The 21,870-nt window shown below is 41.7% G+C and overlaps 1 protein-coding gene across 1 annotated transcript in view; it reads right to left on the bottom strand.

The window, feature by feature from the left end:
* unm_sa1614 (un-named sa1614) overlaps positions 1–21,870 on the bottom strand; it is a 119,319-nt gene that overhangs the window by 51,897 nt on the left and 45,552 nt on the right. The window contains exons 13-21 of the mRNA XM_024428264.2: positions 21,575–21,623; positions 20,285–20,448; positions 18,463–18,596; positions 17,955–18,046; positions 16,347–16,533; positions 15,862–15,947; positions 11,162–11,277; positions 707–774; positions 234–335 (exon numbers count right to left, since the gene is read on the bottom strand). Of these exons, the coding sequence (XP_024284032.1) occupies positions 234–335; positions 707–774; positions 11,162–11,277; positions 15,862–15,947; positions 16,347–16,533; positions 17,955–18,046; positions 18,463–18,596; positions 20,285–20,448; positions 21,575–21,623 (998 nt within the window). The remainder of the gene's footprint in view (positions 1–233; positions 336–706; positions 775–11,161; positions 11,278–15,861; positions 15,948–16,346; positions 16,534–17,954; positions 18,047–18,462; positions 18,597–20,284; positions 20,449–21,574; positions 21,624–21,870) is intronic.

The raw sequence follows: 21,870 nt of genomic DNA, 5'->3' as shown, positions 1-21,870 counted from the left end.
ATAGACTGCTACAAATAATCTTTCTGACTAACTAACACCTCAGAATCAGGATCGCAGCAGACACCATACAGTTGTGAAGGACTGGGTTGTATTGATTAGGGCATGCAAGTGAAAACATTTTAAAACATTTAATAACGAGAAAAAGTGTTAATTTATCAAATAGTTGCTCCCTGTTTTAATCCATTTTTTTTCTCCATTTGATACCAAATGAACACGACCATAATATTGCTGACCTTGTCATCCAGGTCATCATCACTCTCGTCCAGATCATCCTGACGCAGCTGCCACTCGTATTCCACGTGCATGTTGAACTGGTTACTCTGAGACTGGTTGATCTAGTACACAACACACAACAGGAGAATTGCCACGTGTCAATCATCATATATCATACTATATAGAAACGCAGCCACTGCATACTATATATAAATATATATCACATTGGTGATAGCATGAACTTGGACTGGAACCTTCACTGCCTCAGCACTAAGCAATTTATACATTTTTTGTCTACGCTATTGAAATCAATCGATCAATACAAAATAAATCAAGATTCCTTTGGTGTCCACAGACTAAGGAGAAAAAATATATATTGAAAAGGAGGTGCTGCCGGCTATGAATAACGAGTGAATTGGTTTAGTTAATTACTTAAAGCCCCTAGTCCTTGAACAGTGTAGCTGTGCGTCAGCCGTAGTCAGGGTGGACTCACCAGCTCCTCACAGTGCGTGTTTTTTAATCTGCTAGCAATATCCAGCCCAGTCTCGCCCACCTCATTCTCTGAAAGAGAAACAAAGAGCACAGCTGGGATCATCATCAAGCATTAATGGCTGGCACAACAACCACTTGTATGCAAAGCCACAATATATGAAGCCTTCATTGTCATGTGGCACAACACAACAATGAAATACATTACAACTCCTTTTTACCTCAAATTAGTCCCTTTGGAAGTTTTTCTTGGTAAGCCATTCTCATGATTTTTGTCAGTTGTTGTTGAGCACCCCTCCTTTCTTTTGTTTGCTGAAGGCCCACCTGAACGCTTACCTATTTATTGGCATTTTGACGGACTATCTGGCCTGATGCCGCTCACAATTTCTGACTAACCATAAAGGAGGATATACCACTATTGTTGGAATATACTTTAATTAATGAAGAATGACTTAGTTTGCTGAAATCAGAGCAAATACTGCAGAACACTCAGAACCTTCAATCTTTACGGATTAATAAGCACAAAACATGCTCCTACCGCACTCCCTGTTCAATGACTTGGCACAAGTACCTGAACATGCAGAATCCACAAAAAAGTATTGAGCTCCTAGACATACTATTGACTTAGAAACACATACAGAGGTGTTTACGGATTCACAAAGCCCTAGCTTTTGGCTTTATGAAGAGTTTTTGTGCAAATGAAAACATGTCTTGAATAAATGCTCTTTGGATTTGATGCTGCTCTTCATTGAGAAACCCAAGGCAGAAAAATAAAGAATCTCCATTGACCTCTCGAAATGAAAATCCAACAAAAAGTGGATATAGAGACTTAACACACTCCAATGAGATATCCATATCAAATCACATTTTATTTGTCACATGCGCCAAATACAACAGGTAGACCTTACCATGAAATGCTTACTTACAAGCCATTAAACAACAATGCAGTTCAAGAAATTGAGTAAATAAAATATTTTCTAAGTAAACTAAAGTAAAATAAAATAAAAAGTAACACAATAAGATTACATAACAATAACGAGGCTATACACGGGGTCAACGTAAATAGTCCGATGGCAATTTTATTAATTGTTCAGCAGTCTTATGGCTTGGGTGTAGAAGCTGTTAAGGAGCCTTTTGGACAGGGTGATCCGGTACCACTTGCCGTACAGTAGCAGAGAGAACAGTCTATGACTTGGGTGACTGGAGTCTGACAATTTTATGGGCCTTCCTCTGACACCACCTAGTATATAGGTCCTGGAAGGCAGGAAGCTTGGGCACAGTGATGTATTGGGTCGTATGAACTACCCTCTGTGGCGCCTTATGGTCGGATGCCTAGCAGTTGCCATACCAGGCAGTGATGCAACCGGTCAGGAGGCTCTTGATGGTGCAGCTGTAGAACCTTTTGAGGATCTGGGGACCCATGCCAAATCTTTTCAGTCTCCGCCCTCTTCACGACGGTCTTGGTGTATTTGGACCATGATAGATTGTTGGTGATGTGGACACAAAGGAACTTGAAAATCTTAATATCGATCGGGCTGTAGTAGAGCGGGTTAATGGGGGCATGATTGACCCTCCTTTTCCTGTAGTCCAAGACCATCTCCTTTGTCTTGCTCACACTGAGGGAGAGGTTGTTGTCCTGGCAGTCTCTGACCTCCTCCCTATAGTCTTATCGTTGTTGGTGATCAGGACTACCACTTCTTGCATCGTGAGTGTGGAAGATGTGTTGTTGCCGACCCCTGCTACCTGGGGGAGGTCTGTCAGGAAGTCCAGGATCCAGTTGCAAAGGGAAGTGTTTAGTCCCATGGTCCTTAGCTTAGTGATGAGCTTTGTGGGCACTATGGTGTTGAACGCTGAGCTGTAATAAATGAAAAGCATTCTCACATTGGTGACCCGTTTCGCACGCGGGTGACTACTTTAAAAGGAGAGCCGTTTGAACGAAAACAATTTTTCATCAAAATGTGTTTTTTGGGGGGCAGAAATGCATTCTGGAACATGTGCCTTAATAACAAACGTGTATGCCATCTGTAAATACGAATAAAATGTTAAATTACGAGCATAGTTGATTTAGCCACAGAAAAAGTCAGCAACCTTTCCACTACCCATGATTGGCTGAGATAATGAGTGGGCTGGACATGCACACTTCTGTCTATTTGAGTTGGTCAGTTTGTGTCGGTAATCCTGTTTAACGCGGCTTTTTTTAATGTATTGCGTAGTAAAATTGAACAAATAGACTCAACTATGCAAGTATCCATTTCAATAGAATATCACTGCAACAACTGTTTCAGAGCACTCTCGTCTGAGCGTGCCAGAGGGCAGAATAACTGATGAATTTATAAAAACACTCATCATCGGTTGAATATGGCCTGTGTCAGTAAATGTCGGTAAAAAAGCATAACTAGATTGTTACCAGAGGCACAGTTACAGTCACCAACGCTCTAGATAACATGAAAACAGCTCTGCTAGGGCAAGTAAAATGGTCAGAGTTTGGGTGGGGGTTAAAGCTTAAGCATTGCACACGATCAGTGTGACTTGACACAACGGTCCAAGCAAGCTGTACATACAAAACGGAAACGACACAGGACGTCTTATTTAATGAATGTGTTTGCAGTCTGCTGTGAAGCATTCATCCATGTATACTGGTAAGAGTCCAGCTACAGATTCAGATATTATACGTTTCTAATTTTGTCAGAAAGTTGTTTTCATTGCAAGTTAAAGCTTACTGTTAGCTAGCTAGCTGGTGTAAAATGGCTGGCTCGCTAGCTAACATTACGTTTATGACCTGTGTGTAGTAATGTTGAGACACAGGGCCTCAAGCTTCATGATGAGCTTGGAGGGTACTACTGTGTTGAATGCTGAGAAATGAACAGCATTCTTACATAGGTATTCCTCTTGTCCAGATGGGATAAGGCAGTGTGCAGTGATTGCATCATCTGTGGACCTATTGGGGCAGTATGCAAACTGAAGTGGGTCTAGGGTGGCAGGTAAGATGGAGGTGATATGATCCTTGACTAGTCTCTCAAAGCACTTCATGATGACAGAAGTGATTGCTACAGGGCGATAGTCATTTAGTTCAGTTATCTTTGCCTTCTCTGGTACAGTAACAGTGGTGGCCATCTTGTACCATGTGGGGACAGCGGACTGGGATAGGGAGTGATTGAATATGTCCGTAAACACACCATCCAGCTGGTCTGCGCATGCTCTGAGGAAGCAGCTAGGGATGCTGTCTGGGCCAGCAGCCTTGCAAGGGTTAACACGTTTAAATGTCTTACTCACGTCAGCCACGGAGAAAGAGAGAGGGGAACCGCAGTCCTTGGTAGCGAGCCGCGTCGGTGTCACTGTATTATCCTCAAAGCGGGCAAAGGTTTTTAGTGTGTCTGGGAGCAAGACGTCAGTGTCCATGACGTGGCTGGTTTTCTTTTTGTAGTCCGTAATTGCCTGTAGACCCTGCCACATACGTCTCGTGTCTGGGCAGTTGAATTGCGACTCCATTTTGTCCCTATACCAGCATTTCGCTAGATTGATTGCCCTGCGGGGGGAATAAATATACTGTTTATATTCGGCCATATTCCCCGACCTCTTTCCATGGTTGAATACGGTGGTTCGCACATTCAATATTGCGTAAATGCCGCCGTCTATCAACGGTTTCTGGTTGGGATAGGTTTAAATAGTCACAGTGGGTACATCCTCTCCAATGCACCTAATAAACTCACTCACCGAGTCAGCGTATAAATCGATTGTTATTGTCTGAGGCTTTCCGAAAAAATTTGCAGTCCAAACAATCTTGAAGGGTGGATTCCGATTGGTCAGACAGGCATTGAATGGTTCTAGTCAAGGGTACATCCTGTTTGAGTTTCTGCCTATAGGACTGTATGGGCAAGATAGAGTCGTGGTCGGATTTGCCAAAGGGGGGGCGGGGGAGGGCCTTGTATGCATCGCAGAAGTTAGAGTAGCAGAGGTCCAGTGTCCAGTGTTTTCCTCGAGCGGGAGGTACAGTCAATGTGCTGGTAGAATTTAGGAAGCCTTGTTCTCAAAATAGCTTTGTTAAAATTCCCAGCCACAATAAATGCAGCCTCGGGATATATGGTTTCCAGTTTACATAGATTCCAGTGAAGTTCTTCCAGGCTAACATTGAGGTGTCTACTTGGGGAGTGGGGAGGGGGTATACACGGCTGTGACTATAATCAAAGAAAACATTTTGGGGAGATAATGCGGTCGGCATTTGATTGTAAGGAATTCTAGGTCTTTGGTTTGGATAGATTTTAATCGTCACAGCGGGAGGTATATACTTCCAGATGAACTCAGTCACTGTGTCAGTGCAAACGTCAATGTTATTCTCAGAGGCAACCCGTAACATATCCCATTCCACGTTATCAAAACAAGCATCGATTCTGATTCGTCAGACCAGCGTTGAACAGCCCTTACCATGGGTTTCTGCATATAGGAGCAGGATGGAGGCGTGATCTGATTTGCCGAAGGGAGGGCCTTGAAGCCATTCCGGAAACCCACTGGCTCCATGTCATCTACAAGACCCTGCTAGGTAAAGTCCCCCCTTATCTCAGCTCGCTGGTCACCATAGCATCTCCCACCTGTAGCACACGCTCCAGCAGGTATATCTCTCTAGTCACCCCCAAAACCAATTCTTTCTTTGGCCGCCTCTCCTTCCAGTTCTCTGCTGCCAATGACTGGAACGAACTAAACTGGAAACACTTATCTCCCTCACTAGCTTTAAGCACCAACTGTCAGAGCAGCTCACAGATTACTGCACCTGTACATAGCCCACCTATAATTTAGCCCAAACAACTACCTCTTTCCCAACTGTATTTAATTTTTATTTATTTATTTATTTTGCTCCTTTGCACCCCATTATTTTTATTTCTACTTTGCACATTCTTCCATTGCAAAACTATTTGTTTTATTAAATTGTCTTTGCCACCATGGCCTTTTTTGCCTTTACCTACCTTCTCACCTCATTTGCTCACATTGTATATAGACTTGTTTATACTGTATTATTGACTGTATGTTTGTTTTACTCCATGTGTAACTCTGTGTCGTTGTATCTGTCGAACTGCTTTGCTTTATCTTGGCCAGGTCGCAATTGTAAATGAGAACTTGTTCTCAACTTGCCTACCTGGTTAAATAAAGGTAAAATAAATAAAAATAAATAAAAATACCTCACAATCAAATGCCAACCACATTACATCTTTAGAGAATTCTCTTCGGTCATCGTCAGGATGGGGCCTTCGAAGGGCCTTCCTGTACGTAACCGCAATCACGCCATGAGCAGATAATCATGAAACATACCTCCCCCTTTCTTTTTTCCAAAGGATTCTTTATTCCTGTCTGCGCAATATACTGAGAACCCAGCTGGCTGAAAGGACGGGGACATTATATCCAGAGAGAGAGACATGATTCCATGAAACAGACTACAGTCGTGGCCAAAAGTTTTGAGAACGACACAAATATTGATTTTCACAAAGTCTGCTGCCTCAGTTTGTATGATGGCAATTTGCATACAGTCCAGAATGTTATGAAGACTGATCAGATGAATTGCAAAGTCCCTTTTTGCCATGCAAACTAACTGAATCCCCCTCAAAAAATTCCAAAATTCCCCTGCCACAAAAGGACCACCTGACATGTCAGTGATTCTCTCGTTAACACAGGTGTGAGTGTTGACGAGGACAAAGCTGTAGATCACACATGCTGATTGAGTTCGAATAACAGACTGGAAACTTCAAAAGGAGGGTGGTGCTTGGAATCATTGTTCTTCCTCTGTCAAACATGGTTTCCTGCAAGGAAACACGTGCCATCATCATTGCTTTGCACAAAAAGGGCTTCACAGGCAAGGATATTGCTGCCAGTAAGATTGCACTAGTCCATCAACCATTTATCGGATCATCAAGAACTTCAAGGAGAGTGGTTCAACTGTTGTGAAGATGGCTTCAGGGCGCCCAAGAAAGTCCAGCAAGTGCCAGGACCGTCTCCTAAAGTTGATTCAGCTGCGGGATCGGGGCACCACCACTACAGCGCTTGCTCAGGAATGGCAGCAGGCAGGTGTGAGTGCATCTCCACGCAGAGTGAGGCAAATACTTTTTGAGGATGGCCTGGTGTCAAGAAGGGCAGCAAAGAAGCCACTTCTCTCCAGGAAAAACATCAGGGACAGACTGATATTCTGCAAAAGGTACAGGGATTGGACTGCTGAGCATTGGGGTAAAGTAATTTTCTCTGATGAATCCCTTTCCAATTGTTTGGGGCATCCGGAAAAAAGCTTGTCCAGAGAAGACAAGGTGAGCGCTACCATCAGTCCTGTGTCATGCCAACAGTAAAGCATCCTCTGACCATTCATGCTTCTCAGCCAAGGGAGTGAGCTTACTCACAATTTTTCCTAAGAACACAGCCATGAATAAAGAATGAACATCCTCTGAGAGCAACTTCTCCCAACCATCCAGGAACAGTTTGGTGATGACCAATTTTTTTTTTTACCTTTATTTAACTAGGCAAGTCAGTTAAGAACAAATTCTTATTTTCAATGACGGCCTAGGAACAGTGGGTTAACTGCCTGTTCAGGGGCAGAACGACAGATTTTGTACCTTTGTCAGCTCGGGGATTTGAACTTGCAACCTTTCAGTTACTAGTCCAATGCTCTAACCACTAGGCTACCCTGCCGCCCCAATGCCTTTTCCAGCATGATGGAGCACCTTTCCATAAGGCAAAAGTGATAACTAAGTGGCTCAGGGAACAAAACATTGATATTTTGGGTCCATGGCCAGGAAACTCCCCAGACCTTAATCCCATTGAGAACTTGTGGTCAATTTTCAGGATTGCAGACGTCTTGAAAAAGAAGGGTCAACACTGCAAATATTGACTCTTTGCATTAACTTCATGTAATTGTCAATAAAAGCCTTTAACACTTATGAAATGCTTGTAATTATACTTCAGTATTCCATAGTAACATCTGACAAAAATATCTAAAGACACTGAGGCAGCAGACTTTGTGAAAATTAATATTTGTGTCATTGTCAAACCTTTTGGACACGACTATATGTCTCTTGAAGGAGATTCTCACCTTGAGCTTGTCTAGTTTCTTGTCCAGGACCTGAACATTAGTGAGCAATATACTGGTAAGCGTTGGATGGGATGCACGCCTCCTGAATCAGTCTTGGAGCAGTCTCTGTGATAAGTGGAATTGCCTTGGGGGGTACGAACAAAGGGTCCAATTCAGGAAAGTCGTATTTCTTGTAGATTTCTGGGGAGTTACAGCTGCTCTCATCTCCAAAAGTTCTTTCTTGCTGTAAGTAATAGTGCAAAGGACGTTCTGAGCTAATAATGTGAGAAATAACACGCAAAAAAAAACGAAATACTGCAAAGTTGCTTAGGAGCCATGAACAGGGCAACCATGTCTATCAGTGCCATTTTGTTAGGTTTGGCCCTCTCAAGTCTCGTAGATCAATGCACTGCTCTCTTTTCGTTTATAAGGCCATCTTGTGCAAACTTCTGCCATACCTTACTCCATTGTTAAATTACAGATATACGAGTCACCAGTCCCGATCACAGGGATGGCGAACGCTGGAGATCCCTTCGATTCCACTGAAGGTAGATCTGCATTCAGTTTTTTTGCACCTTACATGTGGAATGATCTCCAAATGCCTTTAGGGCATTTCAGACAGGGCATTTCATAGATAAGGAATTTCAGACAGTGCATTTCAGACACAGCCCAACATTAAAGATACTTCAAAGTCAACTCTGATTTATCTTGTTTTAACGAATTTCTTCGCCCAAGATATTAGTGACCATTGACCAGTGTGTCAGAGAGCCTTGTGTCATCACAAAGAGGAACTTTAAAAACTTCAGTGAACATTATCTTTCTTTTATGACCCGGATTATATTTCAGCTATCCCTGAACCAGATTTAGCATTCAGCCTTTTTGCAGATGTTTTCTATGCTATTGTGGATAATTAAGTAGATTGAATGCATGGTACTCTCCGGAATTATCAGAAGTCATTCATAAAAGAGATGATGCTTGGGTCAAAGCCAGGAACACAGGATTAGGTCTGGACTAGCAAGCGTTTAAGGAATTGAGGAATCATTGTGTAAGAAATCAGAAAGGCTAAATTTGATTATGTAACCACTCTTTCGGATTGTAATGGGAACCCGGCAAAATTCTGGAAAACTGTCAAATCCCTAAAGGGTTCTACTTCCTCCTCTCTGCCACAAGACAAAAAATTGCTATCATTGATGTATTTAATCACCAATTTATTTCAGCGAGCTCTCTCTTTGAAATAACTTCTAAGTCTATTCACAATGATACCGGGCAGGATTTTGATAGGGGAAACTTGCTGAATGATAAGATACATTTTTTCAAAAAGGCTATTTACAGAATAAAAAAGTCCTGTATGCTTTGCTAGCAATAGACAACAAGAAATCCACAGAAATCCAATTGGATCCATGTTTGCTGAAGTGTGCAGCGCCCATTCATTGTGGGCTCAATAACCCAGATTTATCAGCTCGTGCTGCAACTTCATAAGGGCAGGGAGAGTAGTGATCTTAATTCCAGAACCATTTCAAGGCTTCCTTGTCTAGCTAAGATTCCTGAATCCTTGGTAAATGAACAACTTTTCTCTTTTCTATCTGAGAAATGTATTTTGAATGTAGAACAATCATGGTTTAGGTATTAGGCATAGCACTATTACAGCAATCACTTTAGTTTCTAATAATCTTGTCAATGCTTTAGACACTAAAATTAAATGTGCTGCTTTGTTGGTGAACCTGTCAAAATCTTTTGATTGTGTTTAACATTTGATTAAATAAGTTGTCCTCAATAGGCCTGAGCTCCGACACATGTTCATGGTTTCATGATCATCTTCGTGGCAGAACTGAGGACATTGTGATTGAGGAGGTTAAGTCAGAATTTCTTGAAGCACATAAAGGTGTTCCGCAGGGTTCGACACTAGAAACGGTTCTTTTCACTATTTATATCAATGTTATTGGTCAATCTGTAAAAATAAATATATCATCCAAATGTGGCTGATACTATTATGTACACAATTGCCCCATCTGCTGACAAGACTACAGTCCGATTTTGCAGTTGTGCAGGAAGTCCTTACTGATTTAAAACTCGTACTTAATACGGGCAAAATACATGTTGTTTTCAAGTTCTAGTAAGATTGTCTCAATTGCCTTCTCTTTACTCATTGGATGGTTAAATAATCGAACAAGTTGCTGCATACAAATACCTTGGTATTTATTGTTTTAAAAAAAAATCATACGACTGAGCTTGTTAATAAACTAAGATTTAACGTGGGCCTTCTTTTTTTATAGAAACAGATCTGGTCTCTCTCTAGTCAGCAGGAAGCAGATTGTGCAGTCAACCTTTCTCCCTGTTCTTTATTATGGTGAGATTATTTATCAAAGTGCAGCTGCCTCTACTCTTAAACCCTTGGATGCACTTTTTCATAGCTCAAGAGACAGTTTTATTACACTTCACTGTATTCTTTACCAAAAGGTTGGTGTCTACAGAGTGACACGGAATCCAAATCGGTCGTGCGCTATCGTGCATAAATTTATTGTGTCCCCCCACACCAAACGTGATCATGACACACAGGTTAAAATATCAAAACAAACTCTGAACCAATTACACTAATTTGGGGACAGGTCGAAAAACATACATTTATGGCAATTTAGCTAGCTAGCTTGCACTTGCTAGCTAATTTGTCCTATTTAGATAGCTTGCTGTTGCTAGCTAATTTGTCCTGGGATGTAAACATTGAGTTGTTATTTTACCTGAAATGCACAAGGTCCTCTACTCCAACAATTAATCCACACATAAAACGGTCAACCGAATCGCTTCTAGTCATCTCTCCTCCTTCCAGGCCTTTTCTTCTCTGGACTTTATATTGCGATTGGCAACGTTCATAAATAAGGTTCATTACCGCCACCGACCTCGTTCGTCTTTCAGTCACTGAGGTGATGGCACGTGGGTACCTGCTTCTATAATCCAATGAGGAGATTGGAGAGGCGGGACTTACAGAGCGAAATGCGACACAAATAGAACTGACGCAGACACTCGTGGGCACGCGCGAGCAGTGTGGGTACAATAATTTAATAATATAGATGTATTTATGTATTTTGCAATGCTCTCGCACGCTCTCGCAGTGTATATTGTATTTTGATGTGTATTGTGTTAGACAGGGCTCATCTAAAAGAGACCTTAAAATTTTAAATAAAAACCTTTCGGCTTTTTAAAAAGAAGATCAATTAAGAGAAGATTAATTCACAGTAAAAAAAAAATATATTTTTTAAATCACTTAGTCCCATTGACATCAATGCATGACATTGACTACAGTCAAAGTGAATTATGCCTCACACAGAACAGCATGGATGGAACATGGATGGAACATGGAACAGGAGCAGACCACTAGGGTGCAGGCCTGGTCTTTAGCAAGGGACTACTCATAACACTCACTGTTATGGATGTTGGCCTTGGCTCGGAGAAGCAGTTTAAGACACTCTGTTCTGTTGTGCAGACAACAGTAATGCAACGCACTGTTTCCCCTGGCAGTCTGGACATCCAGATTGTTGCTGTAACAAAATCAAAACACAACACGGTTATACTCATACAATACACTGGGATATAAACCTTTGACATGTTAGACTGACTAAGAATAACACAGGAACCACTGTCTGACAAATCCATGATGAATAACAACTATCTACTCGGCATGTTTGGCTAACATCCTTGACATGGTCCCATAACTTAGAAGACATGCAGTAAATCTAATCTGGTGTCCTGTGTGAACTTAAGTTTTTCTCTCTCGCTCGCCCTGAGCCAATGCCTACCTGGCTACCTGACCTGATGACTCTTGTTCTGCCTGCGGCTAGGGAACCCTGACCTGTTCACTGGATGTGATACCTGGTCCCAAACCTGCTGTTTTTGACCCACTCACTCCCTCTCCCTCCCCCTCTCGACCTCTAAATGCTCAGCTATGCTCAGACCTCTAAATGCCAACTGACATTTACTCCTTGCAACCAACATAATGTTATATGCTGTATATGGGGATACAACCAACCCATCTCTGCAGATTTAGCTGCAAAGAGACAATCATTAGATCACTTGTTTTGGTACTGCCCATATGTTGCTCTACTCATCTCATAGGTATATACTGTATTTTATACCATCTTTTGCATCTATCCTATGCTGCTCGGTCATTGCTCATCCATATATTTATGAGTGTATATATTCTTATTCCATTCCTTTACTTTGTGTGTATTAGGTAGTTGTTGTGGAATTGTTAGATTACATGTTAGATATTGCTGCACTGTTGGAACTAGAAGCACAAGCATTTAGCTACACTCGCAATAACGTCTGCTAACCATGTATGTGACAAATACATTCTTATTTGATTTGAGATGCCGGGAGCTGACGCTGGTCGTAGTTCACGTGGGGTCAAACGGCATCAGAAGGGCTAGCTCGGAACATCTGAAAATGTATTTTAAAGAACTGACTTGAGCAATTAAAGACTCCAAAAAACAGCCAGTCATTTCAAGTCCAGTACCACCGTTGGGCCGAGGGTGTGAAAGATTCAGCAGGCTACTGGCATTACACATTTGGCTAACTGTACTGTAGCTCTGATGGAATCACTTTTATGATGGAAACAGAAGGTACTCTACCAGAGGTACACGCACAAGTTGTTCTGCTTCCACAAGCATATCCAAAGCTGGCATCAGTAATTCTACATTTGTTGTTAGCCCAGCTAGCATGGACATTGACAGTTGTGAATCTGATGCAGCCGAAGCGCTACTGCCCCCTTACACCGGAAAGCACCGAACAACAGACAGGGACATTGGAACATCGAAGAGGCGCTAATATGATGAGAAATACATTGATTTGGGGTTCACTTATATTGGGAGTAGTGCCTTTCCTCAGCCACAGTTATATGTGCAAAAGTACTATCTCACAACTCGATTAAACCTTCACTCTTGCGCAGACATTTAGAAACACAACATGACAATTTGAAAAATAAGCCACAGGAGTTTTTTCAGCAAGAATTAAGACGACTTTCAAGAAGCAAGACATGTATAAAAGCAACAGATACCATTAATAAGAAGGGGCTAGAAGCGTCTTATATGGTGAGCTACCGAATTGCTAGGACAGGCAAACCCCATACTATTGTGGAGGACTTAATTCTTCCGGTTACCGCAGATATGGCTGGGACAATGCTAGGGGAAAAGGCTAAAAAAACAACACAGACAATGCCTTCATCAAACAACACTGTTTCACTATGCATCAGTGACATGGCAGGAGATGTTTAGAAACAATTACTGCTTCGCATACAAGCCAGTGAATTCTATGCGTTACAGCTGGATGAGTCAGACGTACCTATGTGAGAGTGGATTCTCGGCCCTCACAAGCATGAAAACTAAATACAGGCAGACACTGTGTGTGGAAAATGATTTACGACTGAGACTCTCACCAATACAACCCAACATTGCAGAGTAATGAGCATCCTTTCAAGCACATCCTTCTCATTAACCTGTGGTGAGATATTCACAATTTTCGATGAACAAATAAGGTTTTATATGTAAGATGGTTAAATAAAAGAGCAAAATTATTGATATTATTATTATTATTATATTATTTGTGCCCTGGTCCTATAAGAGCTCTGTCACTTCCCACAAGCCGGGTTGTGACAAAAACTCACACTCATTCTTATGTTAAATAAATGTATCATATTGTGTGTGTGTGGCAGGCTTACAATGATGGCAAAACACAACATTTATGAATGTACTGACCCTGGTGGTAGAGGAGGTATGCAGCTGGAGGTTGAATGTTTGAAGGGGTACGGGACTATAAAAAGTTTGGGAACCACTGCTCTACAGGAATGATGGAGTCCATCCTAATCATCTTGGCTCCTGGACTCTGTCCACGCATTTCAAGGCAGCATTGAAACAATGACTTATCAATGACCAGCTCAGTTAATCCCTTCCATTGTGACAATGAGTCGTCATAATGCTGCATCAAATGTAAATTATCCTAGGGGCTTTGCCAGACATAATGCAAGTAACTTAATTTATGTCCCTCTAATTGCCCTGAATACCTATGTTAATCCTACAGCTATTGTATGCAGTAATCATGAGCGTATGAACCAGAGATATACGGGTTGCACTGAGGCGGTGTGCCCTAGTAGGAAGACCACTGTGTGCAGCTCACCCTGCACTATCAGCTCCAATATAAGTAACATGAGCAAGTCTACTTCTGATAAGCTTCCCAGTAAAGCCTTAAAAACAATCAAGCAACCCAGAAAAGTGCAACAGAAATAGCTCATATTAACATATGCAGCCTGATAAACAAGGTCCATGAAGTCAATAACTTACTTGTTATGACATTCATATTCTGACTATTTCTGAAACTCACTTAGATAATACCTTTGATGATATAGTGGTAACAATACATGGTTATAACATCTACCGAAAAGACGGAAATGCCAACGGGGGCGATGTTGCGGTCTATATTCACAACCACATTCCTGTAAAGCATGTGAAATATTGTTGAAGTAATATGACTACAGGTTCATCTGCCTCACCTTAAGCTCATTATTGTGGGAAGCTGCTATAGACCACCAAGTGCTAACAGTCAGTATATGAATAATGTGTGTGAAATGCATGTGTAATCAGCAGAGAATAATATTTTCTGGGTGATTTAAATATTGACTGGCTCTCATCAAGCTGTCCACTCAAGAAACAACTTCAAACAATAACCAGCGGCTGCAACATGGTTCAGGTTGTCAGTCAACCTACCAGGGTAGTTACAAACAGCACAGGAATGAAATCATTAACATGTATTGATCACATCTTTACTAATGCTGCAGAAATCTCCTTTAAAGCAGCACCCAAATCCATAGGATAGTGATCACAATATAGTAGCCATATCTAGGAAAACCAAAGTTCCAAAGACTGGGTCTAATACAGTGTATAAGAGGACATACAATAAGTTTTGTAGCGATTGACATGTTGATCATGTAAAGAATATTTGCTGGTCTGTGGTGTGTAATGAAGAGCAACCAGACACTGCACTTAACACTTTTATGAAATTGATTATTCCACTTGGCAACAAACACTGACACTACACATCCAAGTATATCTGACAAAATTATGAAAGACAATAATTATACTTTTGAATTCCGTAAAATCCGTGTGGAATTAGGTTAAAAAAATGATTGTTGTCTATCAACAATGACCAGCCACCGGGGTCTGACAATCTGGATGGAAAATTACTGAGGATAATAGCAGACAATATTGCCACATTTTTAATGTAAGCCTACTAGAAAGTGTACGCCCTCAGGCCTGGAGGAAAGCTAAAGTCATTTGGCTATCCAAGAATAGTAAAGCCACCTTTACTGGCTCAAATAGCCAACCAATTAGCCTGTTACCAACCCTTAGTAAACTTCTGAAAAAATGTGTATTTGACCAGATACACTGCTATTACACAGTAAACAAATTGACAACAGACTTTCAGCACACTTATAGGGAAGGACACTCAACAAGCACAGCACTTACACAAATGACTAATGGTTGGCTGAGAGAAATTGATGTTAAAGTGATTGTTGGAGCTGTCTTGTTAAACTTCAGTGCAGATTTTTGATATTATCGATTCATAGTCCGCTGCTGGAAAAACATGTGTTATGGCTTTACACCCCCTGCTATAATGTGGATAAAGTGTGGCAGCTATCAAGATACCTGCCCAGCGTTATCCAATGAGTTTGCAGGGCAGGCCCAACAGTTCAGTGGAAACAGCAGAGAGTGAGAGAGAGAGAGAGAGAGAGAGCAATGGCGTGGTGCACATATCAGCATATATGTGACGCAATTCTCGGGGGCCACCTTTGGCTCGTGGGTGCTACTTTCAGAACTACTGTTTCCAAAGTACACAAAAGTACCAGAGAATCTCTTTAAAGCCACAACAAACATCATGCAAGAGTTCAGAGCACAGTTAACAGTTCAGAATTAACAAAGGGCAAGGGCCAAATTGGATGGGATTGTCCCTTTGAGCTATAGGAATATAGGGACATTACTAACGGCATTCTTCAGTTTCTTTTTTCATGCATTACAGCTTTCTTGACTGTCCCTTGAAATAAAAAATCTCTATTAATGCTGCATAAAATTACTTACCAGTTGTGAACAAGAAAGTCCACAATGTGAAGCGAGGTCCTATCAGCCAGCAGGACAGCCAGGTGGAGTGCAGTTTCCCCTTTCTCCTACAAACATGGGAGAGTTGAGTTATGGTTATGTTAAGAGTCTGGCGCCCTGTCCAGAACCAATCCCTATCCCCTACCCCCTCGACACAGAGGGAAGAATAGGCGTAAGCAATATGGCTAACATTCCACCTAGCCTATCAGAGGACAGGGTGTAGCTATCACCATATATGTAAACCTATCAAATACTTTCAGAACTCCACAGGTGTCTAGGGGTTAGGGGTTGTTTCTGGACAGGGCCTGGGTCTACATGCACAGGGGTATGGAGTAAGGTTTTGTCTAGGGTGATGGTTAGTCATTGTGTAAGTATACTTACAGTATGTACCTACAAAGGGCTGGCTAAAGGCTGGATGAGGTCAGTGTTAGGTACTACTTAGAGTTTGGATTAGTCATTGGGTGTACCTGCACCGGGTTGGCCAGAGGTTGGCTGAGGTCTAGTCTCACGGCATAGAGCTGGAGCAGGCTGAAGATGTCTCGGCTGCACACCGCCTCCTGTAAATTCCTTCTCAAAGTGGAAAAGGAGCTGCTGCTGTGCTGGGCAAACTGACACTCCATGTACTTACACAGGATGAAGTCCTTACGCACCATCCTAATGATACAGAGAGGACGCACTCATTACACGATACAGATGGGTATTGAAATTGGGAAATCAGAGCCATATGAAGAGTAAAAAACAGCCTTTTATACATTTCAATGAGAAGTAAATTGGAGGCTACTATGATCAACATCTAAGACAAACAGTAAATCTGTTTTTATAGTTTATTTAACTAGGCAAGTCAGTTAAGAACAAATTCTTATTTACAATGACGGCCTACCCCGGCCAAACCCTAACCCCGACGACGCTGGGCCAATTGCGCGCCGCCCTATGGGAATGCTAATCACGGCCGGTTGTGATACAGCCTGGAATCAAACCAGGGTCTCTAGTGACGCCTCTGGCACTGAGATGCAGTGCCTTAGACTGCTGTGCCACTCGGGAGCCCCTGTTGAAACTACAATTTCTTAAAAGCACTAAAAGAATGACATTTTCAGTTCATGGGTACATTCACTAATGCAAACATGAACTGAACATCAGTGTGTGAGTCATAATTTTGCCAATAATGTTAAGACTAGCAGTGTCAGGGGGGTGGGGGTGGATTGTGCTTAATGGAAATGGATTGTGCTTATGGCGCATGTCCACATGTAACAAGGTTGTAGTTATGCTTTTCTTACACACAGTAATCACTAGACAGGACCTTACTAATAAGGGGTTCACAGACATGTCAAGCATTTTTGTGTTATCACAACACACTGTTCCATCTTAATTATTTTCTCATAGTTTGAAATAGTAAATATCAAAATACAATTAGAATATATTTTCGGCAGTGAGCTTTTCAACACAGCACACTATTAAATCTCAATGCATGCTCCAAAACGTAATGTATTTATAAAAATGTAATGTATAAAATGTTCCACAAGTTATCTTTTAAAGGAGATTGTGTCACACCCTGACCATAGTTTACTTTGTATATTTCTATGTTTTGGTTGGTCAGGGTGTGAGCTGAGTGGGCATTCTATGTTTCATGTCTAGTTTGTCTATTTCTATGTCTGGCCTGATATGGTTCTCAATCAGAGGCAGGTGTTAGTCATTGTCTCTGATTGGGAACCATATTTAGGTAGCCTGGGTTTCACTGTGTGTTTGTGGGTGATTGTTCCGGTCTCTGTGTTTTCACCAGATAGGGCTGTTTCGGTTTTCGTTACGTTTCCACGTTTGTTGTTTTTTTGTAGTTTTTGTATTGATTCGTGTTTTGTTGATTAAACATGGATCGAAATCTACACGCCGCATTTTGGTCCGACTCTCCTTCACCAAAAGAGAACCGTTACAGATTGGAGGAATAAGATTAGGCTTAACTTTGATATAGCCATCTCTAAATTCCCATAGCAAGCTGAGCAGTTCTAGGGAATCATACAGCTGTAGGTGATTGGCTGCAGTTTGAGAACTGGGGAGTAATTCCAGCCTTGCTCATCACTCACATGTCACTTTCTGCCGTGGGTTTCAGTGAGGGACTCAGAACATTGGCTTCCACTATCTCATTGAAGCCTGAATTGCCCATGTTCTTTGCCAGCTTAAAAAGAGAAGGGGAGAAAACATAATGAAAAACCATTCACAATAGAGTTGAGAGGAGCTTGACCAACTATTAAAACTGATTTCACATCAAACAATGAAGCATATAGGACACTGACCCAATTGGTGAAAATCACTGAGTTGTTGTTGAATAGATTAAAAAAATCACTAACTTATTTGTCCTCAAATCATGCAACTAATGCCATGTCTGCTGCATATTTAATTGAGTTTAAATCCCTATTGTTACATTCTACCTCATCACAAATTGAGGAGAGTAATGAACACCGTTGGGGAACTATTCTAACCGTTTATTCTGAGAGTACTTTTCATATTCACCATTTACCTATTCTTACCCACCATGTGGTATTCTTAACATTCATAGTTGTTTTGTCCAACTAAAGATTCAGAGGCACTCACCATTAGCTCGGAGGTACCCAGCTTGTCCAGGGAAAGAGACTTGATCCGGGAGTAGTGCACGCCCATCTCTCTGTGTATCCCAGAGCACTCGATACATGTCAGGATGCCCAGGTTTGTGGAGATCCAGGTTGGGTCTAAAGAGAGACATAGTGGACATAGTTTATAGTATGCCGACAGTATAAGGTTTGTCATTTGCAAAACTATGCCTTGTGGAAGACAGTTGCATGCAAGCACTTGTGAAAAACAATTTTTAGTGTTTCTAAAAGGTTTCTTTTTCTGGTCATGGTGCAAAGGCCCATGAAGCAACATTTAGAAACACCAACATTTTCAATCCAAACAGTCAGTTCTTAAGCAGGGTCAACAGAGCTAGGTGCACATTGCACCAGGCACATTTACCAACCTTAGTAAACTTGTGTTTGACCAGATACAATGCTATTTTACAGGACACAAATTGACAAAAGAATTCCAGCATGCTGGAACAGGACGAGCAAGTGTGTGTTGCGTGAGGACACTCAACAAGCACAGCAGTTAAACAAATGACTGATGATTGGCTGAGAGAAATTGATGATAGAATGATTGTGGGTGATGTCTTGTTAGACTTCAGTGCAGATTTTGACATTATTGATCATAGCCTGCTGTTGGAAAACTTGTGATATGGATTTACACCCCTGCTATAATGTGGATGAAGAGTTACTTGTCTAACAGAACACAGAGGGTGTTCTTTAATGGAAGCCTATCAAATATAATCCAGTTAGAATCAGGAAATCCCCAGGGTAATGGTTTAGGCCCATTGCTTTTTTCAATTATTACTAACGACATGCCACTAACTTTGAGCAAAGCCAAAGTTTCTATGTATGAGGATGACTCAACACTATACACGTCAGCTACTACAGGGACTGAAATGACCAACACTCAACAAAGAGCTGCAGTTAGTTTCAGAGTGGGTGGCAAGGAATAAGTTAGCCCTAAATATGTCTAAAACTAAAAGCATTGTATTTAGAACAAAACACTCACTAAACCCTAAACCTCAACTAAATCTTGTAATAAATAATGTGGAAATTGAGCAAGTTGAGATGACTAAACTGCTATGGTCAAAACACATTGATGCAGTAGTACCTAAGATGGGGAGAAGTCTGTCTATAATAATAAAGCGATGCTCTGCCTTATAAACAACACTATCAACAAGGCAGGTCCTACAGGCCCAAGTTTTGTTGCACCTTGACTACTATTCAGTCGTTTAGTTAGGTGCCACAAAAAAGGACTTAGGAAAATTGCAATTGGCTCAGAAAAGGGCAGCACGGCTGGCCCTTGGATGTCGACAGAGAGGTAATATTAATAATATGCATGTCAATCTCTGTTGGCTGAAAGTGGAAAGTGAAAGTCTGATTTAAAAAAAAAACTTTTGGAACAGTGGGGACTGAAGCAACACAAACATTAGCACAGACACATGAATACACACACACGATAACATACGCACTATACATACACATGGATTTAGTACTGTAGTTATGTGGTAGTGGTGGAGTAGGGGCCTGAGGGCACACAGTGTGTTGTGAAATGTTTTAAAATTGTATAAACTGCCTTAATTGTGCTGCTTTGGCAGCAGCTAATGAGGATCCATAACAAATAGAAATACACTGTGCCCTAACTGCAGGGAACCAAATTCCTCTGACAAATCTAATCTTCCTCTGACTGCACACCAGAGCTGGGGTCAATTGCAATTCAATTCAGGAAGTAAACTTCTGTTTGAGAAATTGTAATTTCAGTTTACGTTCCTAATTGACCCCTAACCGGCTGCAGCACACTGTAGGCATGGTCTGACCTGGCGCCCCACAGTCACAGCACATGTTGTTGCCGGGCATGCGGCGGATATCCTCGGTAATGGCTCTGGTCAGGTCCTCAACACTGTTGTCTCCACTGGACTTCCGCTCATCCAGAGCCACGTTAAGGGCTTTCTGCTTACTGTTGGTCAGCACTGAGATCCACCTGTATGATAAAAAAGAAGAGGGAAAGTAAAAGGTCTATTCCATAGTCTCAGTCGGTATTAGATAGAATGTCATGGCCCGCCTGCCTGTGAGGAAAACAACCTGTGGTTACCTAGGCCCACAGCAAAAAAACTTTTCCAAACACAATTGTCTTGTCATCTGCTTGTTTTGGTCCATTACAAAACTACATTCAAGAAAAGTACATGTCTAAAGATGACTTTTCAACACTGCCTGCTCCCGAGCATTCTCACTACTTCAAAAAACGTAATATTGTAGTGCTTCTCTCATGCACCTTTTCATGATGGTGCTAGCAGCTACGTGAGTGAGTGCTAGCTAGCTAGCTACCAACTGGAACTAAGATAGCCAGACCAACAACACAAACAAACGGACTACACAGCTACAAGTAGTGAGTGGAGTAACAAACGGACTACACTAAACAAGTTAAATGTCTTACCGGAGATTAAATGTTTTCAACACAGATACAGTAGCAACGTGTAGCCTAACAGTAAAAACATGCTGCTTTCAATAACACTCATGCTGTTTCATGGCTGGAAAAGGTGAACACTATAGAGCAGGGATGGGCAAACAGCATGCCGCTGCACCCCTTTTGAAGGCCCTCAGGTCAATTCCCCCCCCCCCAAAAAAAATAAACTCAGTCGGGGTCTCAACTTGGCAACGACCGGGAGACCCATGGGGCTGCGCACAATTGGCCCAGCGTCGCCCGGGTTAGGGGAGGGTTTGTCGGCAGGGATGTCCTTGTCCCATCGCCCACTAGCGACTCCTGTGGCGGGCCAGGCGCAGTGCACGCTGACACCGTCTCCAGGTGTACTGTGTTTCCTCCGACATATTGTGTAAAGAAGCAGTGAGGCTTGGTTGGGATGTGTTTCGGAGGACGCAGGGCTCTCAACCTTTGCCTCTCCCGAGTTCATACGGGAGCTGCAGCGATGAGACAAGGCTGTAACTATCAATTGGATACCACGAAATTGGGGAGAAAAAAAACGGGGTAAAAATTATAATTATTTTTTAAAGACCAGCGAGCAACTGCGGCACTTTACGATGAGTTAAGATTTTTTATGGCCCCCACCCCCAACAAAGTTGCAAGTCCCTGCTATAGAAAGGTTACTCACGCAACACACACTGGCTCGTCATCAGCAAGAAAGTGATATGTGCGATTATCTAGAACACAAGAGAAAATACGTTAAATCAGAAAGTCTGCATCCAAAGAACATGTCACATTTAAATGAAAGGAGCTCTCATCAAATCACATTTTATTGGTCACATACACATATTTAGCAGTTATTGCAGTTATTGCAGGTGTAGTGAAATGCTTAAGTTCCTAGCTCAAAAAGTACAGTAATATCTAACAATACACAAATCTAAAAGTAAAACAATAGAATTAAGAAATATATAAATATTAGGATGA

The sequence above is a fragment of the Oncorhynchus tshawytscha genome, linkage group LG07 (genome assembly GCF_018296145.1).
Source record: "Oncorhynchus tshawytscha isolate Ot180627B linkage group LG07, Otsh_v2.0, whole genome shotgun sequence".
Classification (NCBI taxonomy): domain Eukaryota; kingdom Metazoa; phylum Chordata; class Actinopteri; order Salmoniformes; family Salmonidae; genus Oncorhynchus; species Oncorhynchus tshawytscha.
This window is presented reverse-complemented; position numbering and strand designations above follow the sequence as displayed.